This window comes from Aotus nancymaae, unplaced genomic scaffold, assembly GCF_030222135.1.
Source record: "Aotus nancymaae isolate 86718 unplaced genomic scaffold, 86718_ANA_hifiasm-v0.15.2.pri h1tg000040l, whole genome shotgun sequence".
NCBI classification, from domain to species: Eukaryota; Metazoa; Chordata; class Mammalia; order Primates; family Aotidae; genus Aotus; species Aotus nancymaae.
In genome coordinates, this window is record NW_026988454.1 from 5,228,575 (window position 1) to 5,256,052 (window position 27,478).

The 27,478-nt window shown below is 39.5% G+C and overlaps 1 protein-coding gene and 1 pseudogene across 1 annotated transcript in view; one reads left to right on the forward strand and one right to left on the reverse strand.

Annotated features, from left to right (window-relative positions):
* PACRG (parkin coregulated) overlaps positions 1-27,478 on the reverse strand; it is a 593,065-nt gene that overhangs the window by 245,487 nt on the left and 320,100 nt on the right. Inside the window, exon 3 of the mRNA XM_012451086.3 lies at positions 7,289-7,460. Coding sequence (XP_012306509.2) covers positions 7,289-7,460 — 172 coding nt within the window. The remainder of the gene's footprint in view (positions 1-7,288; positions 7,461-27,478) is intronic.
* Positions 20,975-21,127, forward strand: LOC135268451 (U4 spliceosomal RNA; annotated as a pseudogene).

The following is a 27,478-nucleotide window of genomic DNA, read 5'->3' on the forward strand; positions in this document are numbered from 1 at the left end:
AGAAACAGTGTATTCCAAAAAAGAAATGTAGTTAGAGAGGAGGGCACATTCTCTTGTCATAAAGTAACAAATACAAATTAAAGATGAATACAAACTAAATCCCTCAATGTTAAAAAATGTTAATGAAGTTTCTTCGATCAAAGAATACATCAAACCTACAAAAGTAAAATATTTATAATATAGTGGCAAGGAAAAACTTACTTATTAAGATGAATGGAATGAAGCCAAAACTGTACATAGACCCAAAGTCATAGCCTTGCATGTTATAAGTACTGAATGAAGAATAATAAGTATAAAAGTAATACACATTTAATTCAGGAAGTTACAAAAACAAAACAAACACCACAAGGAAAACCGATTACTACATCAAAAGTAAGACATTTATAAATCGTAAGATTAAAGCTGAAGAATAAGGTAAGACTTCAAAAATACATAAGATAAAATGTAGCAACCACTGGATAACTTAATAAGAAAGAAAATATAAATGTGTATGTGATTTCCACTTCGTAGGTGAGCCAATGGTGTCACATGGGTCCAGTAACTTGCCCCAGGTCACATGGCAACTCTATGGTGAGCCAGGATTCAAAGCTGGTCAGTCTGATCCCAGCCTGTGTTCTTAGTGAGCATACTACCTGTTGATCTATAAGCAGGATAAAGAAAGTCTGAAATGCTAGCAATGGGAAAACTTATTTTTACTGAAGAAGTTAAAGAAAGTAATAAGGCAAGAAGCCAAAAAGAAACTGCTAAATACCTCCCACCCAAACAAAAAAGAGCTCTACACATCTATAATAAATATTCACAGAGAGATAAGAAAATAAACATAGAAGAACCAAACGGTATAAAAAAGGAGAGTTACAACAACTAACATGAAATAGTCACAATTTTGGAAGATAGCATCAAGGACATTTTCCAGGAAACAGAAGTAAGAGACAGAGCTGGAAAATATAAACAAAAAGATAAAGAACTAGGAGAATCCACTGGGAGGCGTTATAGATGACTGGTTGGAATTACATCGGAAAACTAAGAGAAAACAGAAGATACTATTAAAGAAGTCACACATGCAACGTTTTTAGTGTGGAAAGACATAGGGCTCTAAAGTAAAATATCCTGGAAAATTGATTTTAAAAAACCACATCAAAATATATCAACATAAAATTTCATATCCCTAGAGACAAAGATTCAAAAAAGTTCAGAGATTGGAGGGCAACAGGTCACAGGCAAATGACTAGATATTCAGACGCATCAAGATTTTCAAAGCAACACAGACTCTGGAGGCGACAGAGATGTGACCTCCATGTTCTGAATGAAAAGGATTTTCAACATAGAAGACTGATTGTTAAGTTTGATGATAGAATTTTCAGATATGCAAGAACTAAAAAATATACCTTTCATATACTTCCAGGAAATTACTAGAAGATGTGCACTGTAGCAGTGATGAGGAAAACAAGACAAAGAGCTGAGGAAAGAGGTTGAACATAAAAGAGGAGTAACAGGAAGTGTCAGGCCAGGAGAACATGTGGTCCAGATTGGAGCAGATGGATGGATGGAGGGTGGAGGGAAATGAAATTAATTTCAGATGAAATCAGATAAATCTGGATTATTTCATGATCTGAACATTTGGAAAATAATATTCTTTTGACAGATCTTGTAATACTTGAAGAAAATTAGGAAGTATATAAAAATCAAGCATGCAAAATGAGAGGCAATTATCAATGCTGAGAAAAACATGTTGCATATAAAAAGTGATCACAGTAGATGTGGGACTTGCAGTGAACAGTATTTATGTGATCATAAACTAGAGGGAAAGAAGGTATGTTTGTCGGGGGAAGTTAAATTCTAATCAACATGAGGTGACTGGCAGTCCCTGCTAAAACCAGCCTTTCAAAGGGGTTCCTAAATAAAGACTTTTTCCTCGTGACTAGTGAATTAATTCTCCCAGTTCTTTGTGGAAACAACAGATTATTTGGTTTTCCTTTTGTCCTCTTATTGTATTTTTATTTTTTACAAAGCAACAAGCTACCTTGGCTTTCTTTAAAAAAAAAAAGACTGCCTTACTGATAATGGTTTTTCTTTTCACTTATACCTCATATGACATACCATCTATTTTTATCCGTTAATGGTTACATTTAAGGCCTAAAATCTTAAAGTTGTGTTTCTCTAATCATGCACATTGTGAACAGTGCAGCATCTCCTGATCCCACATACAAGGTAGAAAATTATCATTCATCTCTTTCCCTCCCACCCGTGTCCCCCCACCTGGCTCTCGTGTCCAGGACTCTTTGGCAGGGCCTGGGGTGTCCAAGCACCCTCTGTGCCCTGGCAGGCCTTGCCTCAGCCCAGCAGCATCAGCACTGACCATGGACTTGTCAGAAATGGAGCATCTCGGGTCCGTATACATCTACTGATCTGGAGCCTGTATTTTAGCAAGGTTCACAGATGCACACTGAAGGCTCGAAGCGGTGCTTTAGAGGGCAGGCTGTTCACCTGGGCTTGGTGAAGATCCTAGATCTTAAAGTCGAAGGTCAAGCAGTGGAGGAAGGACAGGTATGTTTTCAGCTCTCAGTCAAGAAGTCTACCTTCCTTCCAGGGGTGAAAACTATCAGCAGCAGCAGCTGATTCTATCTCAAATGTGATGTCAAGTTTGCAGGACACAGAGGGTCATGACGACTAAATTTTTATTGTGAATATTTTAATCATTATAAATTGATCCCCTTTATACACTTTAATTTTAGAAACGTAAAATTTCATGTAAAACTCTTTTTACATGAAATTTTACGTTTCTAAAATTAAAATCACAACTTCTTTTTTATTTATTCCAATATATCTTTAAACATATTTAAGTATTATTTTGTTTTTTAGAGAGTTTACATACAGATTTTGTTTTTTCAGTTTTAAAGTTAATTTTCGTAGCTGATCTATTGGATCTCGCATTCTTCATCTGACTTTGTGCTTTTAGTTCTTATCCCTTTCTTGCTGTCTACTCAGCTTTCGTCCTGTCAATAGACAGATTCTGTTTAACTACCTTTATCTTCTGCATTGCCTTTGAGGGTTTAGAATCCAGTTTTCCAGGGATTTTTAGAGTCATTACTGCAAAATTATGATTCGACACTTCACGTGGCTTTGAAACTCTTTTCCATCCGCTACTTAGACCTAACTCTAGCTTTAATGCTGATTGCTTTTCACACCACACTGTCCTTACACAGGGATTCCCACTGTGCTTTATGTTCTGTGAGTTGGAGCACATTCCCAGCCACCTTCTGGATGAAGGACAGGGGGATATTGCAGTCCTGTGCCCATAGTGTTTTTATTCACATGACGGGTAAAATCATGCCCATGTTTCTCCCCCAGTTCTCGAAAAAGTGCTCTGTTGTCTGGAATTGATTCTTGCAAAAATTCTTAGCCCCAGTTAGTTTTATTTCTTGGTATATAGCTTTTCCCCTGTCCGGATGTTTGAAGGATTTTTTTTAATGTTATAATTTAAACTTTTTGGCAAGTTGTGCCTCCACCTCAGTCTGTGTTCACTGATTTTCTTCAGATGGCCATGAGTATTTTCTACCTGCATAATGAGAGATAACTTTTCCTCCCAGAACACCTCTTTGAATCAGCTCTGCCATTATGGTTTCTATTCCTCTTGTTCTGATAGTTCCTCTTGGGAACACATAACTTTTAAGTCTTTTGTGTCCTGTGTCCTCCAATTTAATATCTTTTCTCGCTTTATTTCTATATACTCGTCTTTTCTGAGAGAGCTCTTTCAGGTTGCGTTTATAATTGACCTTGTACAGCTGATCATTCTCTATACTTCTATGGAGAAGTTAGTTCTACTCTGGCATTTTCAGTTTTGCCTTGTCCTGTTCAAAATGGACTTCTTTTTATTTGAGCCTAATATCTTCTGGATTCCTGCTTCTGTTTCTCAGAGGCCATGTCTTCCTGAATCCTGAGGATGTCAAACACGTTTCTACGTTTCTTCTGGTTCTTATACCAAATGTTGTTAAGGTATTCTTTTCCTCTGTGCACGATGCCTCCTCCTCCTGTGTGAAGAGGTTTTCCCATGGCCCCTGTGGCTGCAGGGTTGTTGCTGTTCTCACTTTTATTGAGGAGGGAGATTCTCAGACAGTTTGCCAGTTGCTCTTGGCCCCGTCTGTCCTCTTGATCACTACTTCAGAAGAATCCCCTTCTGAATTTCACATGCGGAGATTCCAGACACTGCCTCCTGGTATTGCTCTGAGGGATGGAGATGGATTTGTCTGGATGGAGTAAATGTGAATCTACAATCCCCGATCCAGACAACTAAGAGGGCTGCTCTTTTCTCGGCCTCCCCTGTGACGCTTTGCTGCTGCTCCCAGCGATCAGTGCTCTGGCACCAACGCTGAGCACTTTATAGCAGTATGATTTTGGAGTTTATGACCCAGAATAACTCAAGATGGAAATCAGAAAGGTGGGCAGGAAAAGGGAGCTGCAGTAGTTGTGCCAGAAAACAGCATTGATGAAACAGAGGTGTCCGAGACCCACCGTGTGGGTTATTACAGAGCTTGGAGGCTTGAACCAAGCAGCAGAAGGAAGAATGGTGGATTCTTGTTATCATCATATTAGAAACCCCAGAGCCACTAAATGTGTCAGTTTCATTCCAATATTATCAGCCTTCTCATTTGTTGAAATCAACCCCAGGTTCTAGAAATACATGGGCAGCTAATCACTAGCTCACTGCCTCACAGTGAGTTTATATATTTTGCTTTGCTGTCATAGATACTAGGTCAAATCTTTTTAAAAAAGAAAAACTTCTTGTCTGCTTGCTGGTGATGGTGAGGTTAATTTTTGCCTTTGGAAAGGGTCAAAATAATATTGGGTATGGGGTGAAAATAAAGTACACAGAGATGTTATATGATACGTCAATTACATACATTGGCCTGTTTCTAGATCGGTTAGCCTCCTTCTGGAATTCCTCCTGAAAGATTTTCTTTATGCACATAGAATTTTTCACACTGTGCTGGAACCGTGCATGACCTTACATAAGTAATCAGCATTTCTCCCTGAGAAAAGTCTGGCTTTTAGTGACATCAACAGATTGAGAAGGAAGGAGCAGTTAGACTTAGGATCAGTATCGAATAGCAGGAGCGCTGAAAGCTACACACTAGCATCAACCCAGATAAATTGCCATTGCTTCCAGAACCCTAAATCCTCAAATTTATACTGAGTTAATTTTCCCTGACAAATCATGCTTCCTGAGTTCTTGGTAATGTTTCGCTCGTCAGCAGATGACCTCTAGTAGGTGTGCACTGCAAATGTAGTCACATCACTCCTCTCTTAACTCATTCACGTATCTTCAAAATACAGATTAAACAAAATTGAAAATCACTTCACCTTGGCCTGTAAAATTCCAGTGTGATATGTTTTAATTGCAAACAGCATAATCAAAATATTACTTAGAAATTCATTTTCTGCCTTCCAGTTTCTTCTATGTGGCTCTGAGGGAGAGACCCCTGAGGAGACAGTGATCCCAACATGAAGCACTGATTTTTAAAAAAATATATATTTCTGAATATTGCTGTTATTCTGTCAGAGGAAAAGAACAGATAGCTCCTAGGGAGAATATTCTGGGCCTTTCTTGTTTATCAGAGAAAGCTACATGTCATCCTTTAGAAATGTAGCAGTTCAAGTCAAATTTAATGTATTCAAAAATGTGACCCATCTGAGAGAATAAATCACTTTTGGAAAAGGTTTTAATGTGGCTCAGGACACTATGTCCTCCCTGACAGCCTTTAAAGAGCATCTCTTCCTGCAGCTGTGGATGAGGGAAGCAAGCTGCTATTCAATAAGGCCCTTTTCAGGGTCTCTTTTCTCTCCATGTTACTTTCACGTCAGGTAGCACCATCCTTTGGTTTGGTTTCACTCTCTCTGTCTTGGTGGAAATGTGGTGTGGTCAGTTACAGATCTCTACAGAGACCTTAAAGGTCTGAGAGAGAGTTTCAGAGTTGATCTGATGCCAGCAGTGAGAGCAGAACTGTGGACATCTACCATTCTGATCATGATACATTCGGATGAATGGATGGTGACCATGGATAAGATTAACTAATCCAGACTCTGGGAGATGACCCTATGTGGAGCCAGTTTGTTCTTGTTCTGATGAAACCATGTGGTAAGAGCTCACCTGAGCCGGTGAGGGTGGGGCTCCCTGTCCTAGAAGACTAGTTAAGCATCCTGTCAATCATCTTGGGAAGCCGCCCATCCTGGAGTGGGAGATGAGGCAGAACTTGGGGTGGGGGAAGCAGGGGCCTCCTCATCCCTCAAAGCCATGGGCAGTTGGGCCAGGATTCAGGGGTGAAAGTGCCTGGAGCAGCTCTGGCTGAGAAAAAGGGAGGGTCTCCCTCATCTGCGGAATGAGCGTTCAGAGGAGGCACTGACCCTGGGCTTTTAATTAGTAGTAGCAGTAGCCGCAGCAGCAATGCAGGGCAGGCGGGCAATTCCGGGGATGGGAAGGGGTGTGCTGGCGGGGGTGAGAGGGGCCTGGACTGCCACCGGGACTTGAGAGGAGGCCATCGTCTTCCTGAGCCTGTACCAGTGGATGCCAGGCTTGCCCATCAGTGTGGCTCTATGCCAGTTCTGGCAGTGAGGTAAGAACGGACAGAGTGTCCTGGAGTCCCAGAAGGCCGTCTCCTGGGACAACCTCAGAAATGCTTTGCAAGGAGGAGTGCTTTAGACACCTAGTCTCAGGGCCCATGCAAGTATGAGAGCAAGGCGCACGCAGAAAGGAGGGGCAATCTCATTCCACAGGCAAAGCCAGTCACGGGGCTACCCCAGGGTCACCCAGGTCGCCTACTGTAGATTCAAAGCTTCAGGTATTCAAAAACGCTCATCTTTTCACCCATGCGGCTGGGCTTCCTTTCCTTAAAATTATGAATCCTACTACTTTAAATTTACTCAACATAAGTGTGTTTATAATTTAAAAGTTAGAGATGCCACTTAGAAAAAAAGACTTGGAAGTCAGCAGCAGCAGGTAAAGACCTCGGCATGCATAAGTTAATGTTAACACTTGTGTCATTACTATGAGGCATTTTAAATTAGCACAAACCCCATGGAGTTCAGTTTATTTATGTAGCTAGACCATAGTGAAATATCGATGATGGGATATATGTTTGGAGATTTGGGTTGTCTGGCCTCCTAAGTCAATTTATGAAAATTCCTGCAAAACCTGGGGATCACCTCGGTCTGTTGTGCTTTATTGCTTAATTAGCAGGTTGTCAGAAAGCGCTGCCATATAAACTGAGTGACGGTTCTTCACCTGTTCACTTACTTTTTATCGGGATAATGAGCTGTGGAAGGACAGGTAGTATCTTGTTCCCACCGTGTTCCAGCATGTCGTGGATTCCTTGCCGAGCAAAAAACTCATAGGGAAATGTCATTTCGCAAAGCCCATCAAAAAACAGAGGCAGATAATGATGGTAATCCAGCTTCTCAATTTCTACCTGGAAGTGGAGAGACAAGAAACACCATGTGAAAACAGCAGTCGGGCAGAGCATGGCAGACGAGCTGCGCAGCTGCCACCCACTCCAGAGGGGCACGCTCTTTAGAACTTCAGGAAGACTTTCTTAAGCAATCCACCTAATGACCTGAAGTATGTCATCATGTCCTTCATCTATTATCAATGAGGTTAAAGTCATGGACCTTTAGATCTTAACAGTCAAATCTCCCATCCACATATAATGCACATTAAGAGCGTTTTAATAATTTGTTGCTTTTTTGTTAATTTGTTACCATTTGGCTCAAGTATGATATTGAATAGGAGTCAAGAAGCCTCTAGAATGTTTGCTGAAAAGATTCATGTAAGAATAAAATGACAGAGGCCGGGGATGGTGGCTCATGCCTGTCAATCCCAGCACTTTGGGAGGCCAAGGTGGGCAGATCACCTGAGTTGGGGAGTTCAAGACCAGACTGACCAACATGGAGAAACCCCTTCTCTACTAAAAATATAAAATTAGCTGGAAGTGGTGGTGCATGCCTGTCATCTCAGCTACTTGGGAGGCTGAGGCAGGATAATCGCTTGAACCTAGGAGGTGGAGGTTGCAGTGAGCTAAGATCGTGCATTGCACTCAAGGGTGGGCAGTGAGAGAGAAACAAAAAAGAGAAAAAGAGAAAGAGGAAAGAAAAGAAAGAAAGAGGAAGGGAGGGAGGGAGGGAGGAAGGAAGGAAGGAAGGAAGGAAGGAAGGAAAATAGGCAGGCAGCTGAAAAAGGTTGATGCCCAAGGTTCTAAGGAGAACGGTACAGGAGTGGATGAGCATGCGTTCTTGGGAGGTATGGGTGTCTTCTTCGGGGCAAACAGGAGAGTGAGAGGTCAAAGCTGATTCTTGGCTTTTTCACCAGAGCCTGGATGACAACTAGAACATTCAGACCATCAAGAAGAAATGGAGAGGACAAAGAATGGGCTGAACCTGGGACGACTGACACCTCAAAGCCAAAACATCTCAACCTCACCTTGCCTGCTTCTTCTGGGAGCAGAGATAAATCTCTTTCCCACATCTCCATCCATTACCCTCAGCGTCTCTCCATGTCCCCTAGTCCAGACCTTGGCAGTAGCACCTAGCACCACCAGGGAATGGGAACTAAAATTCTGGAGTTGAGAAAAGAGATTGTGAGTTGGGAGGCAACTTCCTGTAGAAGATTTGGTCTTCCTTGAGTCCTCCAATGTCTACCTGCGACCTGAGCTACCACCAGCAAGGTGGCAGAGCTGAAGGTGGCAGTATAGATGGAAAGGAGCCCACAGACTCACTGCAGGTACAACACGTCTACACAGAGCAAGGGATGGGGCGCCCCCAGCAAGAAGTGACAATTTCCTTGGTTTTCAAATCCTAATGAATGCACCCAGCTTCTAGTTACCACATTCTAATCAAGTGAGGAGCCCATCAAGACCTTTGAGAAACTCCCTTTTACATTAGTAGGAGATTTAAAAAAAATTATTGACAAATTACATATATACAGATAAATTATATATATATTCCTTATGTAAAGACAAATCATACATATATTTATTCCTTATATATATTCCATTCTGATTTTGTAATCAAGAATTGCAAGACCACATAGTGCGAGGTTTTCATACCGTTCACCTCTCTCTCAGCATTCTAGAGTCTCACACCACATGCCTGCCTATCCCTGGGTATAGGTGTTTACTGTGGGTCGAGGTGAATCAAATTTCCTTCAGTTCCCCAAGTAGGAGGCCTGTCTACAGTCTGCTCACAGACTTCCCACTTACAATGCATGTTCAGGTAGGAGCTGGGGATGTAAAGGGAGTCCAGCCAACCAAGGAAGCAAGCAGGTAAGAGGTAATATCCAAATCCTCTCTTGGAACTGGAGCATAGAAAAAAAATCTCTAATGTAGGTTTACACAGACATCAGTTTTACTTTATTTTCCCTTTATATTTATAAAGTTTACTTTATTCAGTATATATTTATGGAATGTATATTTAATTTTTTTCAGAGATTTATATGCATATGGAAATATTTTAAAACATTATTTTGTACAATTTGAAAAAGTTATTTTTTCTTAGGTCCTAAAGGCCCAGTGTTGTATAATTTTACCTTGTATACTAACTTCATAATAAAAAATGTCATCTATACTATATTTTTTAAACAGGTTTGGGGCCAGGAGTGGTGGCTCATGCCTGTAATCCCAGCGCTTTGGGAGGCTGAGGTGGGTGGATCATGAGGTCAGGAGTTCAAGACCAGCCTGACCAACATGGTGAAACCCTGTCTCTACTAAAAATACAAAAATTCGCCTGGTGTGGTGGCACACAACTGTAATCCCAGCTACTCAGGAGGCTGAGGCAGGAGAATCGCTTGAACCCAGCAGGCAGAAGTTGCAGTGAGCTGAGATTGCACCACAGCACTCCTGCCTAGGCAACAGAGCAAGACTCCATCTCAAAAAAAATTTTTTTTTTGTATGTTTTGCTAATTCTTTTAGCTTATTGTCACACTTTTACAAGTGTTTCTTTTAAATATAAAATTAAATTTTGTATTTTACTGTGTGATCTAAGATGCTGTATTTTAACACATTAAGGAATTTACATTTATGGCCTAATTTAACTTCTGTCATCTTATTTTCTGGTCTCTGGTTGTTGTTTTTTATCTACTTTTTTCTTGGTATTTTGTAGTTTTGTTACATAACATTATGTTATGTATGTACACACATTATGTTTTATTTACTTTTTTGTAATGACTTTAAATGTAAGACATCCTGTTCAAATATTTTATTGCAGCTATCTTAAACATTTCCAAACTTATATTTATCTTAGTGAGAAAAGCAAGTTACACATCTTCTACTAAGACTGTTGACATGTCTATTTTTCCTTGGAATTCTATTTTTTCTTTATGTGTTTTGGGACAACAATACTAACATCAACAAAAGCAGCAATAATAACACCAATGTTTGCGATGCCAGACACTATTGTACACACTGTGCTAGTTCATTTGATCCTCAAGCAACTGGAAGAAGTAGGCGTTATTAATATTCTAATTTTCAACATGAGGAAACTGAAACAGAAAGAAATTTAATAGCTTGCCTAAGGTCTGCAGCTAGTCAGTGCTGGAGCTAGGTTTCAAGCCCAAGCAGTCTGACTATATGACACGGTACTGCCTCTCAGGCTTTGTTGTTTGGCACATTGAGGTTCAGCACTATTATAACCTCCTGGTGAATTGTTCTATTTATCCTTATGCCCTTATCCTCTTTATCATTACTGATGCAGTTTGTCTCAGTGCAACGTAATATTAATATTTCTGTAACTGGTTTATCTATCACATCTTTTTCTATCCTTTTGCTTTCTTCCTTCCTCTGACATTAGATTTTAAATGTCTCTCTGAAGTAGAGACATAGATTTGTTTTTCCCCTTTTTACTTTATGATGTGCCTTCACACAACAAATACTGAGTATCTGCATAATTCCTATTCTCAAAATTTTGAAAAAGAAAAGTTATGAGGAAAGGAAAAAGCAAGCAATTAAAAGACAGAAAAGTCAAATTAAAGATTGAGAGAGACTGAGAAAGAAAAAAATTATCTCTGTATCTTTATATCCTCCAATATCACTGACGACAGTAGTTCTTTCCTACCAAAAATTCTCTTCTTATTAGTTCTTTTCTTCTTCTTTTTTTTTCTCCTGAGACAGAGTTTTGCTCTTGTTGCCCAGACTGGAGTGCAATGGTGTGATCTCAGCTCACTGCAACCTCTGCCTCCTGAGTTCAAATGATTCTCCTGCCTCAGTTTCCCGAGTAGCTGGGATTACAGGCATGCACCACCACACTCGGTTAATTTTGTACTGTTTTTAGTAGAGATTTTTTTTTATTAGAGATCACCTGACCTCAGGTGATCCACCCACCTTGGCCTCCCAAAGCACTGGCATTATAGGCATGAACCAATGTACCCAGCCTTCATTGATTCTTTTTATGACCTGTTTGTACATTATTTGGCATCTCCGTTGTCATTGCAAATATGTTGCCTTAATATTAGAACAACAGGTGGGGATCCACCACCTCATCTCACTGCCACCAGAGACACAGACATGGCTTTTGTTCAACTGACTCTGGAACTGTGTGAGGAACTGCTGGATTCTATAGTGCCCAACAGGCAGCTCTCACCTGACTGCCAAAGAGCTGCAGGGCTTGAGGATGGCAGTTACGAGGTGAATGTACATAATCCTGCTTGGAAGGCTGCCACTCTGACGAAGAGGCAAGAAAATGCCACTCTGACGAAGAGGCAAGAAAATTATTTTCCTTTTCAGCTGTTTATAGCTTAGAGGTCGGGTAAAGTATAATTTTGTGAGCAAAATTTATGTTTTTCTCCACCTGAGTTACCCTAAATTTAAAAACCATTTATGCTCATGCCTGTAATCCCAGCACTTTGGGAGGCCGAGGCGGGTGGATCACGAGGTCAAGAGATCGAGACCATCCTGGTCAACATGGTGAAACCCCGTCTCTACTAAAAATACAAAAAAATTAGCCTGGGCATGGTGGCGCGTGCCTGTAATCCCAGCTACTCAGGAGGCTGAGGCAGGAGAATTGCTTGAACCCAGGAAGCGGAGGTTGCAGTGAGCCGAGATCACGCCACTGCACTCCAGCCTGGGTAACAAGAGCGAAACTCCGTCTCAAAAAAAAAAAAAAAAAAAAAAAAACCAAAAAAAACCACATTTATGAGTATTCTTATCTGATAGCAATATAGTTATTTGTATAAGTTCAGTAAGAATCTGTTTTCTAACAGGGCATAAATGGAGACACTAGTTATTTTGCCAAGGCTTTGACTGGAACGGTATATTTTCAGAATTGACCAGACTGAGGAATGGAGGTTGACTCTATGTAGTCTTTCTAGGAGAGACTGGCCTAGTACCTTGTCTAAATGGTTCTCTTACAAGATTTCTGACCTGTCATTTTCTGGCAGACCTGTTAACCTCAAGATATTTGGGGACCTCAAGAAGAGAGGAATTTTTACAGGTATTACATACACAGTCTAATGGTGAATCCTTGGGTCCTAGCCTTGAGGCTTTTAAAAAGTAGAATGCACAATTCCTTATAAAAGTTCCAGCAAAGCCTACCTAAAAAGGGCCTGCCAGTCTGGACAACATATTGATACCTTGTCTCTACAAAAAATAAAAAATTAGCCAGAGTGATGGCATACACCTGTGGTCCTAGCTACTTGGGAGGCTGAGATGGGAGGATTGCTTGAGCTCAGGAGGTCAAGGCTGCAGTGAGCCGAGACTGTGCCACTGCACTCTAGTCCGTGTGACAGAGTGAGACCCTGTCTTAAAAAAAAAAAAAGCAGATCAGGCTGATCACTATTCTTGCCACATTTTATGCAAATAACCAGGCCCCGTATAATGAGACCAAAATTTATTTTGAAAATAAATTGGTCCTATTATGATTTATCCTTAGCAGAAATGGGGAAACTAGAGATAAAAAAGTTCAGATTCTAGCCCTCACCATTGAGTGTTTATTATTTGCCTACAATTTGGGCTAAATTCTGAATTATTTCCTATCTGCAAGTCTAAAGAGGAACCAGGTTTTAATTTTCTTCATAATACTTTTAGTTGGCTCTTTAATGAAATAGGTACTTTTTTGTTGTTGTTCTGGGATACGAATTCTCTTTTGACTGTAATCCTTGAGTGCAAATTATTAATGTTATTTATCTCTCGCTGTATTACTCCTGAGAAAACCGAAGTCATGGTATTCTGAAGACTAGAGGTAATTCAACAGCCTGTGAACCTCCCTTATTTGGAATCCCACTGGGCCTGATCTATTTTTCATTGCCAAAGCACTCCTGCTAAAGCTTGACAAAATCAAGCACTCTCTCTAAGGCTCAGGGATGATGGTGGAAGAGGACATGAGAGATTTAAGAGCCTCACTAGCGGGGTGGAGTGTGGAAGCCAGAGCAACTCCATCCTGGTGCTAATCTACCATGTTGGCTTCTGATTAACCTCATTTCTGGGAATGCCTCTGAGATTTCCAGTTTACCTATTGCTCCTTGTGTAAGAGCACCTACTTACCATAAATCCCACCAAATTCCTGGCCATTCCTTCTGAAGTGTGTGTGCCCCTCTCTGACAGCACATAAGCCCTGTGTCTGGGGGAGTAATGGTGCAGGATCCACCATTTCATCTCATCACTGCCAGGGGCACAGACATGGCTTCTCTTTATAAGTGCCTATTAAAAGTTTCCTTTGAAGCAACTAGCTTTGCCTGTCTCTTTCTTTAGCCTCTCAGCCTCCTCCAACTTTGGGGTAGGTTGGCATAGACCTGTGCACCATGAAACAATGGCTGAACAATGTTCTATTGCACGCACTGAACATATTTTGGTTCTCCATTAATTCGTTGACAGACATTTGGGTTGCTTCTGCAATTCTGTCATTGTGAATAATGCTGCTATGAATATTACTGGACAAGTTTTTGTTCAAATACCTGGTTTTGATCCCTTTGGATATATACCTAGGAGTGCAGATGCTGAGTTGTATGGGAGTTGCACATTTACTTTTAGAAGAAACTGCCAAGCTGCTTCCAGAATAGCTGTACCATTTTGTATTCCTGCCAGCCATGTACGAGGGCTCCAATTTCTCCACATTCTCGCCAACACTTGTTATTTTCCGTAGTTTTGATTATGGCCATGCTAATGTGTGTGAAATGGTATTTCCTGTGGTTTAGATTTTCATTTTCCTAATGACGAGGATGTGGAGCACCTAATACTTGACACAACATGGACAAACCTTGAAAACATTTTTCTAAGTGAAGGAAGCCAGTCACAAAAGACCGCATACTGTACAATCCTATTTATATGAAAGGTTCAGAATAGACAAATTCGAGAGACAGAAAGCGGTTGCTTAAGAGCTGGGGGGAAGGATAATGGGAAGTGACTGCTCAGTGGGCATGGGGTTTCCATTTGGGGTGATAAAAAGTTCTGGAACTAGATGGTGGTCATGGTCACACATTATGAATGCATTTAATGCCACTGAAGTGTACACTTAGAAATGGTAAAAATGGCAAGTTTTATGTGTATTTTACCATGATAAATATGCCAAAGAAAAAATAAAATTAAAAAAAAACAAAATAATAGAATAACAATTTGTCATTATATTTTGAGACAAACTTTTTTTAACATTGTAGATACAGTTCTACTTACTACAAGGTGATTTTTTATATGTAAATTCCTTCTACATATCTTCCAGGTTCTTTTTTATTATAATAAGTTTGTTTTCAGTTGATGGACTTGGTCTAGGCTTTGGTAAGCTCTCTTATATTCCATTAATCATCAGGTACTTGTTTGCATGTATGTGTGCCTGTGTGTATATGTGTGTGGGTACAAGTGTGTATGTGCATGTGTGTATAGGTGTGTGTACATGTGTGTATAGGTGTGCATGTGTGTGTTTTAATAATATATCTGACTTCTGTCGAATGTACTTTTTCTGAAAAGCCACTGTTCCATTTCCACACTCTCCCCCAGTCCCCTCTCCATTTCCACACCGTCCCCAGTCCCAGCTCCATTTCCACACTCTCCCCCAGTAGCCCCTCCATTTCCACATTGTTCTTCACAGTAAAGTATTTCAAAAGAATTCTTTATCATCACTGCCTTCGCTTCCTCATTCCCATTCCCTCTTTAACCCACTCCCCACCATTTCACTGAAGCTGTTTTTATCAAGGTCACTAGTGACTTTCTTTGTGTCTAATCTCAAATCCCCTTTCTGTTCTCCTCAGCACAACACAATTGACCTGGTGAAGTTGTACCCCTAACACTGGGAGGTCACCCTAATTCCCTCCCTTCCAATCCCTGGTCTGGCCTGACCTCACTGGTTCTGAGACAGCCAGGTGGGAAGGGGTCCTTGGAGAATGTCCATCCTCTTCAACTGACCTGCCCACTGGGAGGAGCCACAAGAGTTCCCAGCATTTGCAGCAGGGAGGAGTCTGGCCCATCTCCTTCCTGTGTAGAAACCAGGATTCTAATGGCTGGGTGGGAGGTGCTCTAGCAGCAACTCTGGCCTAGTGAGAGTCCCTGTTTCCCTCTTTTCTTTCTTTTTCACCCAATAATACCCTGTCTTACTCATTCAAATTCAAATTGTCTGTGAGCCTGAATCTTCATGGCCATGGAACAAAAATACCTGTCTTCAGCAGAACTAAAGGAAAGTCCTGCTGCAGTTCCTCCTTAGAGACTCTTCGAATGCACATGTCTTGAGCCCAGGCTGCCAGAACAAATACCATGGACAGGGTGGCTTCAAAAACAGACATATATTTTCTCACAGTTCTGGAGGCTGGAAATTGGAGATCATATGCTGACTACGTCAACATAGTCGGGGTTTGTGGAGGGATCTCCTCCTCACTTGTAGACAGTGAAGACAGTCATCTTCTCAATGTGTCCCTACAGGGCCTTTCCTCTGTGTGCATGCAGAGAGAGAGCTCTGGTCTTTCTCTTCTTATAAAGGCAATAGTCCTATTGGGCTAAGGCCCTGCCCTTAGGATCTCACTTTAACCTTTATTACCTCCCTCTAGGCCCCATCTCCAAATACCGTCACATTGGGATTTGCCCTTCAACATAATGAATTGGAGGGGAGCAGTGAGGCACGATTCAGTCCATAGCACATCGCTCTCCTCTCCAGACCTCTCTCTCTGTCAGTGGCAAGTCCTTTCATCTCAATTTCAGTTCTGTGAAGCCATCCTACCATTGTCTATCACCCTGTTTGATTTTTTTTGTAGCCTCATCATTTATTCATTACAGTTTCTTAAATTCTGTTGTTTAGGGAGCTTGTCATTGCCTAGATGAGTGCTGGGCACACAATAGGTGGATATTCAATAGGCATGTGTTGAATTTTAATTCTGACCTTTGGAATCTTCCCTGTGTTAACTTCTTTGAGAGGGCTGTCTCACTAAGGAACAATGACCAGATGATGAGTGGTTGTGCCTCGGCCAGAGGGAGGGCAGCTGCACCCAGGGTCTGCTGTTTAACACTGACTCTGTACCATGAAGGAGGATGTAAGTTTCCATAAATTCATGTATTCTACAACCTTATGTATTCCGCAAATAAAATACTATTTTTCTCTTATTAGCATTGCAGTGATTATTTACATTTCAGGAATTTTATCACTATTATAATAGACAAGACAGGCTTCCTGACCCTTGTGTTTTCCCTCATTTCACTAGAAATCATTCAGGGCTTAATTGGCTATTCTGAGTTTTCTTGTATTTTAAAAATTGATATTTAATAGTTGTACATTAAAAAAATTCCATTTACTTTTAAAACTTTGGCAACATTTCTGTTTTTTATAATATCATCAAATGCAAACATATTAAAATTTGTCCATATAAATAATAATAAGAGGTCCTTATTTTTTTAAAAGATGATAAGAATAATTCAAGATTAAAACCAAAATTTGAAGAAGCGATAGATGAGGAAATCCCTTATCTATCTGAGTGTGCGTGTGTGTGTGTGTGTGTGTGTGTGTCACACTGTGACTACTATTTCTAAGAGTTCTCAATTGTTGGCTCCTTTTGTTAATTTAGATTCACAAAAAGTCATTTTTAAGGTTTATGTGACAATAAACCTTATTTCAGCTAAGGCGTTTCAGTAAATTTTTAATTCTTAGGATAACTAGTTTATTTACCATCAAAATAGTAGTTTTCAAATTTGGGAATCTTTCTTTAAAGTTTAAGAAATCCAGAATTAAAAGAAAATTGCTCACAGTGGGGCATAGAGCAAGAAGAACTGTTTTAGACATATCTGTTAAAATTATATGTTAATACCCAGATTAATGACTACATTGATATTAACTCCAGAAAGGTGAAGTGTTTTTACTCATAAAATATATCTTTAAGGCCAGGCGCGGTGGCTCAAGCCTGTAATCCCAGCACTTTGGGAGGCTGAGGTGGGTGGATCACGAGGTCAAGAGATCGAGACCATCCTGGTCAACATGGTGAAACCCCGTCTCTACTAATACAAAAAAATTAGCTGGGCATGGTGGCGCATACCTGTAATTCCAGCTACTCAGGAGGCTGAGGCAGGAGAATTGCCTGAACCCAGGAGGCAGAGGTTGCGGTGAGCCGAGATCGCACCATTGCACTCCAGCCTGGGTAACAAGAGTGAAACTCCGTCTCAAAAAAAAAAAAAAAATGTATATATATATATATCTTTAAAATTCATGTTTTATAACTTTTTAAAGATCACATAGTACCTACTATGTGACCTTTAAACCTTACAGTGACCTTTGGTCAGAAGCAATGAAATTTTAACTTGACCTTGCCTGTCAAATATTTATCCCCATAACAAATGTGTAAGGTAGTAATGCTATATGAAACATCAGAAACACAGTGAGCTTGTATTAGTCCATTTTCACACTGCTATAAAGAAATACCCAAGGCTGGGTAATTTATAAATGAAAGAGGTTTAATGGACTCCACTTCTGCATGGCTGAGGAGGCCTCAGAAAGCTTACAATCATGGTGGAAGCCAAGGAGAACTCACTGACTATCATAAGAACAGCATGGGGGAAACTGCCCCCATGATCCAGTCACCTCCTGGCAGGTTCCTCCCTCAACATGTGGGGATTACAGTTCGAGATGAGATTCAGGTGGAGACAGAGCCAAACTCTATCAGAGGTTAATGACTTTTATGAAAAAACTCAAATCTGAGACTGACTCTTATGCTTTCCATATCTTTGCTTCTATTAGCAATTAAAATTTCATTGAAAATATCTGTTCTTATGACTGCTGCTATAATTACCAAGGATCTTGCTCAGAAACACAAATTAATCTCAAAAAGCATAATTATCTGTTAATACATTATAACCTCCTTTGGACTTACTGTGACGTTTCTAAAATAAAGACTTAGCAGTGTTTCTCAACCCTCGAGGCAGCTATTGAGTTATTGCAAGAGGTCTTACAAATTACATAGGCATTAATCACTGTCTACAGAAAATACGTATAATATATTTTACAAGTAGATGTACTATTATTTTTCAAATGTGTGTGAATGCAGTTGTGATGAATAACTGAAAATAATTTCTCATCTTATATTTTTCAATGATATTGGATATACAACTAAAATCATACAGTACATGAGATTTTTAATGCTAAAATTCAGACTTTTTAACATGAAAAATGCTCTTAAGGGTAAAAATGCAGCAAATTTCAGGCAAGATGGCACACAAGACTGAAATGGACCCATCAACTGCTACAGTCTTTAAAAAAATAACAAAAATAAAATGTGACTAATGCAAAGCTGAGCTCAAGAAATCCTCAGATGCTAGAGATAAAGACAAAATCCAGTCACAGAAGTGAGCTCCAGCTGATTCCAGGAGATCCCAGGAAGTATCAGATTAGATCATGAAACTGGGAATAAGGTTTTAATGTCTTCAGAAAAACAGAGCATTTGGTGAGAGAAGGGAATTAATCCGAGACTCCCACATACAACCAGGACACTTGAAGGGCTGCCTCACCTGTGAAAAAGAAACTGGAAAATCTCTTCCCACTAGTTTGTGGAAACAGAAAGAGAGCTTGGTGTTTGACAAAGCTCTCAACGGAACAAACCTCTGCTGAGAAATAGAAACCTAGGAAATCAAAAGCTCAGAAATTAAGGAAAAAAATTAGCCTCAGAGGTTGAAAAGGAAATTATTGGGGCCCGGGCACAACCAAATGCAAAAACGTGAACATTTGCATAATCTCGTACATGGGACTGGCACACAAAATGCAACCCATAATACAGATGAGCTCACAATCAAAAATTTATCACTACTGTGACAATGGAGTCACCAAAAGGAAGAAGACTCAACAGACAGATGAGCATGGAAATGAGCTCTGAAGGTAACAACTGGAAACAGAAGAATACAATCTCAAATCATTTAAAATGCTTAACAGGGAAAAATATTTCACTTAAAAATACAACTTTCAGAAAAAAATATAGTATCATTAACTCAAAAATTCAGTAGCTAGGTTGAACAATAAATTAGCCACAAATGAAAAAAGCATTAGTGATCTGGATCTTGGAGCTGGGAGGAGCACAGAGACAGCGCAGGGAGGTAAGGCAATGGGAAAGATCGCAGGAAGCCCCCAGACCCAAGGCACCCACGCTCCCCTGAGTGACTAACAGAGCTCCACAGGAAAGGATAGATCACAGGGAAAGACAATATTTGAAGCAATAATGACTGGGAATTTTTCATAATTGAAGAAAGATGTGAATATTCAGAGGGAAAATGCAGATCTAGACACTTTCCAGAAACACTATGAAAGTCCAAAGTCAAGGAAAAAGCAACTAGAAACAGAAGACAGTTTATAATAAAAGATCCGAATTAGACTGAAATTACATTTCTCATTAATAAAATAGAGGTCAGAGAAAATGTTCGATATGCTCAAAGAACAAAAATTATTCATTTAGAGTACAACTTAGTAAAATAACCATTCAAAAATAAAGACAAATCAAATGTATTTGATTAAGACTGGGGGTATTGTTTTAACCCCTGAATCATCAACTTTACCAAAGGATACATTTATTAAAAAGTAACTTGAACACAGGACAAAGAGATGAGATGAAAGACCTAATAGTAGATAAATTGTTGAATGTATTAAGACTAAATAAGCAGTGACTATCACAAGTGTTTTAAATCATCAGTATGGCAGGTTTACAAAGCGGGGCTAAGATACTGGAAACAATAGCAGGGAACATGAGAGGAAGGTAATCTGGGTCAAAGGTAATAGCTCTGACTTGAAAGAGGTAAGGATAAAGTTATGAATAACCTTTAGACATCAAATAATTAAGCATATGAAAGTTTAGGAATACCTATTCTGAAAAATAAAATGAATTTCCAAGAGAATAGAGAAGAGAGAATGAATAAAACTATATCAGCAGTCTCTCAAAGGCTGGTTAAACATTCTCCTGTTCCCAAGAAAAAAATATGGAGAGAAAAATATACATAGCATGCATCCAAATATATACGTTATTGTAAAAAGTGTCAGTGAATTAAATGCTCTTATTAAAAGAGATTATCATAAAAGGGAAAATGTCCTTCAGTTCTGAATTGGTTTAGAAGGTGCACACTCAAAATATAATGACAATGAAAGGTGGAAAATAAAGGTGAGGTTAAAAAAAAAATAGCATCTTGTAGGATAAATTCCCGGCAGAGGAACTGTTTCATCAATGGGTATACATTTGGTCATTTTGATATATAGTGCCAAGTGGTGCTTCACAGGGATGGTACCAAATTACATTCCTATAAAAATAAATGAGTACCTGTTTATCTACTGTCTATCCAAAGAGAATGCTATCAAGGTTTTATTTATAACAATATTACAGTTAAAAATGTTATTTTAGGTTTTTTTTATTTCTCTTACTATGAGAATAATTACATTTTAAAGCTAGTTTTGAAAGTCATTTGTATATCCTTTTCTGAGAAATGTATTTTCATATATTTTTCTGTTTTTTCTCTGCTGAGGCATTGGTCTATTTCAAAAGAGTTCTTTTATATTAGGGAGATTAAGCTTTGCTCAGTGGCGGTATCGTAGCCAATGAGGTTTATCCGAGGCGCGATTATTGCTAATTGAAAACTTATATTAGGGAGATTAGTCTTGAGTGTGGTAGGAGTTTCCATTTTTTTCTTTTGCCATGACAATTTTTAAAATGTTTTTGAATTCATTAATCTTTTATAGATGCTGATTTTTGAGTCATTAGAAAGATTTCCCCCATCTTGTAGCATAAAGAGTAGAAACAATCAGAAAAGAACATTTATAATGGCTTATTCTAATACTTTTATCATTTATTTTGTTTACATTTAAATAATTAGTCTATTTGTAACTTTTCCTGGTGTAAAATGTAAGGTAAGTTTCCAACTGTGGTTTCTTTTTTAGGCCATATCCAGTTGTCTTGTTGTATTTCTTGACCAGCTCTCTAGTGATTGGAGGTTTCACCTTATCAAAAATTTCTATTTCTTGACACTCTATTCTATAGTTTCACTGACCTGTCTTCCTTATTTGTGAACAGCACCATTTTGATCTGGTTATCACAACTGTTTAAATGATTTTAATATTTGGTAGGCTGGTCCCTTTATATTACTTTCCTATGTTTCTTATTGTCATAATTTGTTTACTTTTTCATATAAAGTTTAGACATAAATTTTAGATGTAAGTTTGTCTCAATGGACCTACATAGAACCTCGCATTCAGCAATTAGATAAAACACATTCTTTACAAGCATATAAGGACGATTTTGGAAAACTGAGAAAGCACTGAGCCACAAAACAAGTCTTAAGAAATTCCAAAATATCTATGTCATACATGTCACATTTTCTGCAGAAAATTCAATAAAATAAATCATTAACTAAAAGATAGCCAAACTTTTCATTTCCTACATATTTGGAAATTTAGGAACACTTTAAAATCACTCAGAGATCAAAGAGAAAACCATTATAGAAAGAACAACATGTTAAGAATGGAATCCCAATGAACTTACTTAACCTCCAAATAGTAGAAAAGTTCCCATTTGTACTGACTCTTTTTTAAAGTACAAAAGAGGAAAAGTTACACAGCTGACTGTCTGAGGCCAACACAACCTTGCCACTAAAACCACAGAGTTCAATCCCACTGAGGCCAACACAACCTTACCACTAAAACCACAGAGTTCAATCCCACTGAGGCCAACACAACCTTGTCACTAAAACCACAGAGTTCAATCCCACTGAGGCCAACACAACCTTGCCACTAAAACCACAGAGTTCAATCCCACTGAGGCCAACACAACCTTACCACTAAAACCACAGAGTTCAATCCCACTGAGGCCAACACAACCTTACCACTAAAACCACAGAGTTCAATCCCACTGAGGCCAACACAACCTTACCACTAAAACCACAGAGTTCAATCCCACTGAGGCCAACACAACCTTACCACTAAAACCACAGAGTTCAATCCCACTGAGGCCAACACAACCTTACCACTAAAACCATGGAGTTTAACCCCCTGAAATCAAAACCAATAGGCACATTGAACGATGGCCAAATAGGCTGTATCACAGGAATGCCAGAATTCTTTAATATCATGTTTACATTTTTAGATTAAAGGAGGAAAAATAAGATAATCTTAATACATGCAGATACAACTTTTTTTTTTAATTGTACTTTAAGTTCTGGGGTACATGTGCAGCTCTTGCAGGACTGTTGCATAGGTACACACACGCCATGCTGGTTTGCTGCCTCCTTCCCCCATCACCTACATCAGGTATTTCTCCCAATGTTATCCCTCCGCAACCTCCCCACCCCCTGCTGTCCCTCCCATAGTCCCCCACCCCCAACACACCCCAGTGTGTGATGTTCCCCTCCTTGTGCCCATGTGTTCTCATTGTTCAACACCTGCATATGAGTGAGAATGTGTGGTGTTTTGTTTTCTGTTCTTGTGTCAGTTTGCTGAGAATAATGGTTTCCAGAGTCATCCATGTCCCTACAAAGGACATGAACTTATCCTTTTTTATGGCTACATAGTATTCCATGGTGTATATGTGCCACATTTTCTTTGTCCAGTCTATCATTGATGGGCATTCGGGTTGGTTCTAGGTCTTTGCTATGTATGAGACCAACAAACATACGAAAAAATGCTCATCGTCACTGGTCATTAGAGAAACGTAAATCAAAACTACACTGAGACACTATCTCATGCCAGTTGGAATGGTGATCATTAAAAAATCTGGAGACAACAGATGCTGGAGAGGATGTGGAGAAATAGGAATACTTTTACACTGTTGGTGGGAGTGTAAATTAGTTCAACCATTGTGGAAGACAGTGTAGTGATTCCTCAAGAATCTAGAACTAGAAATTCCATTTGACCCAGCAATCCCATTACTGGGTATATATCCAAAGGATTATAAATTGTTCTGTTATAAAGATACATGCACATGTATGTTCATTGTGGCATTGTTTACAGACAAAACTTTTGATAAAATTTCTTCACTAAAACATAAAAGCACTGAGCAGAAACCTGCAGCAGATACCGTATTTCATGGTGAAACTCTAGGATTATTCCCATTATGGTTGGAAAGGAGATAAGAAGACAGTTATTATTTTTATTCAACCCTACATGGGAGGTTCTAGCTAATGTGGTAAGACAAGAATAAGTACATGCAAAGATTGGAAAGGAAAAAACGAAACTGTGCATATTTGAGGATGATATGGCTGCCTGCAGAGCACATCCCGGGAGTCTACAGACATGCTTAATTAATGAAAGAGTTCCATAAAAAAAAATTGCTGCATAAAAAAAACAGTGCCCTAAAAATAACAGCATTTCCATATAAGATTAAAAGCTATTTTGAACATATTTTTTAAAAGTTCACAATAGCAAGAAATGAAGTAAAACAAACACTTTAAGTTAATAAAATTAACAATCAATATATAAGACTTTACGGAGAAAATTACAAAATATTATTAACAAATATAAACAGAAGACAGAAATAGTCTTTTGTGAATAAATGCATATATTGATTTTGCTTATGGTTGGATAGACTGAAACTTAGAAAGGTGATTCTGCCCAAATGAACCATCATCTCGATAGCTGGCTGTTTTACCACAAATGCTCATGACTCTGTCTAGCTGGAAGATATTAATTCCTGAGTAACAAATCTGGATTTGAGAATGGAGAATCAAATAATTTTATGGAATAACCTTATTTTAAGTTTCTGTCAAAAAGGCTAAAAGACAGCTAAAGGTCAGTTGTAAGCAGATCTCAAATTTATGCACACTTAACCTTTATTATCCAGGAATTGTATGTTCCTGACTGTAACAGTCAAAGAATGATACTTTCGAGTGTAATAAATAAGAAAGAAATAATCCCTTGTTTTATAGCTTTGAACATTCCCACTCTATCTCTTGTCATAAAGTTAAAGGAATTTCCTAAATCTTTAAAAACTGCATTTATTTTAACCGTCGGGAGATAAAAAGGAGCAAAATACATATTGAAATACATCATCAAAGCTTCTCTTGATCACATATCTGTATAATGCTAAAAATAGTATACTTTGGTCAGAGGTAGAGGGAGAATAATTGCACTTTGTGATAACAGGTTTTCATAAATAAAGAAGTAAGAAATATATGATAGGCCTGGAAAGTTTTGGCAGTTTTAGAAATTGAGACAGTTAGAAACAGACTATTTGTGGCTTTCACCACTGGTATTAATGTAAAACATGGCCCTATTTTGCAAAAACTCTCCTTGAATAAGATAATGTACTGTGAATTTTAATACAGTCTACCCAATAAGTAGAATTAAATAGATCTGGAAAGGATTAATTCAGGTGAAGTTAATGCCATGAGGCAATTTTAAGAAGAAATTATTATGATAGTGGCACTATTGTCTGTTACATCAACATATCATTTTACCATGTGTATGTTTTGCAGAGATTTGTTCCAATTTGTTAAAGCTCTTTGTACCCAGGATGCTTTATATTTCTTAATCAAATTTCACTAAAGCCAAAAGAAGAAACATGCTAAGTAGCTACAATAGTTATAGCATTGTGCTGAATGTTAGGGAGAGGCCGGGCTAGTTAGTGGGTAGGGAAAAAAGGACAGTGTTAGAGAAGAACAGCCTGTTTCCTTGGATTCAGTTTTTAGTATGATCGGCTTGTCGAAAGAATGAATCAATGACACTCTCTCTTCATGGAGAGCAGCCTGGGTGCGGCATCAGGCACCCCCGGTTTCAAAGCCATCACTAGTATGCAGTGAAATCCACCAGTTTTCAAATGCTGTGCCTGGTGGAAACGCAACGGAGCTCCCTTGGGTATTAGTTCATCATTTGCAAAATGATACCTGATTCCTGGGGTTCTTCTAAGGATGAAATGATGTCATTTAGCATGTGTGAAATGATATTAATTCCCTTTCTATTCTCTGAAGGGGAAATAATACAATCACAAAAAGTTAAGTAAGATTTCAAGTGATTAAGTAACAAATGAAGGGTACACACCACAGCTACATAAAAAAAAGCTCTGGGTAAGAGAAAGGAGAGATTGTTATGGGCTGGAGTCAGGAAAATGATTCACTGGGGTGGGGAGACTTTGATAGCCCTGTGAGATGAGGAGGAGTGAGCGCTCTGGGCAAAGGATATCCCCCAAGTGAAGGCACAGAGGTGAGCACAGGACAGTCAAGACACAGAGGCTCGTTAGGGTTAAGGTGGGCTGAGCCGGAATGAACTGGCGGGTAATATCAGGCAGCCAGGAGGGAGCCCTCTGTGCAGGCTGAGTCTGGACTGGGCACTTTAGACAACAAGGAAAATAGAGATAATTAAATAAGCATTTGGTAAGTATAGCCCGAAGTTCAGGCTGACCTGGGAAGATCAATGCACAGGAGTGAACATCTTGGGGTAGAATGATCAGTTTGACTATAGCAGAAGTGTTTAAGTACGAAGCCACAGGGGCCTGAAAGGTGGTATTGACTTACAAGGCAGACTGAAAATGACAGAAGAAGGATTTATATGAGAAGAAGTAATGGAAGAATACTTTCCAGAACTGGCTGATTAACTGAACATGGAGAATAACAAGATGGAATATATGTTACAGCTAGGTTTTCAGCATTTGGGACAGCAAAATGGCATGGACATTGTCGGAATCAGAGAGCTTGTGCAGAGGCCAGGATTATAGGCCATAAGTTCAGTTTGTAATGCAGACCACAAGATCTCTAGGTGGATGTGCCCGAAGATTTAAGACACACATTTTGGGTTTTGGAGGAGTCAGAAGTAGCAAGGCACATCGCAGAGTCGTTTGCATAAAGATCATAGGTAGCATGAGCTCGTAAAGCAAGGAGGTCCTTAAGGAAAACTTCGAGGGCTGTCCTCAGAGAACAGGAAGAGGTGGACAACCTGGGAGTCAGGGATTTGACGATCATGCAAGATAACAGGGCGTTCATGAGCCTTGCATTAAGGAAAAAATACGGGTTAGATATTCACCTTACCTATCATATGGGAAACAGATGACTTTATTTTGTTTTTTTTGAAACAAGGTCTCACTCTGTCACCCAGGCTGGAGTGCTCACTGCAGCCTTGGCTTCCTGGGTTCATGTGATCCTCCCACCTCAGCCTCCTGAGGAGTGGGACCATAGGTGCGTATCACCATGCCTGCCTAATGTTTAAAGTTTTTGTAGAGATGGGTTCTCCCTGTTTCCCAGACTGGTCTCTAATTCTTGGGCTCAAGCGATCCCTCTGCCTTGGCCTTCTAAAGTGCTAGAATTACAGGCATGAGTCATAACACTTGACTGATAATTATTGAAAGTATAAAAACTCAGAGTATACGCAATCAGGTATATAAATTGTGAAACACAAGTTGTGATGCTAGCTGTTTTGTGTCAATATAAAAACTTAAAAAAAAAATGAGATGGTATTTACAAAGGAACTTGAAGAGACCTATCATCATCACTTACAAAGACCACGCTGCTCTCTCAGAAATACTCTAGTCCCGCGGTCCATGCATGTACCGGCAAACCCTCAGGTCTCTGAGTCCTATTCTTTGTGAGTTTGCCTGGAAAGAAACATGGGAAAGTGGGAGGGGGGTCATGAGCAGGTGAGGACCCCTGGGAGGACCCTATTGTTAAAAATATCTTCACGGATTTATCCGTTAAGGTTTGTTTCATTTCTTTTTAGAAACAAAATACCTTTTGGAACGTTTCAGCTTACAAGCTGTTTGAATCTTGCGGCATAACTATAATTAGATAATCTGGTTGCTCCTCTCCAACGAATGAAAGAATTCAACTGTTCCAATGAGTAAAGTGAAAAGAACGGAGAGATAATTTTGGTGCCTGGAGTATCTCAAGGAGGTAGGCATGGAGGAAGGAGCCGTAGTGAAGGTTTTGAGGAGATGCCAGCAACTCTGCTGCCCATCTTTTGGCATGTGTAGGGAAGGTGCCAAGGTGTGCTGTGGGTTCTCAGGAAGGGGGAGGTATCTAGAGGGTGCCAAGGGCACTAGCTCAGGCCTTCGCTCCTCCGTGACTAGCGCAGGAGCACGAGGGAGCCACCCAGCCCT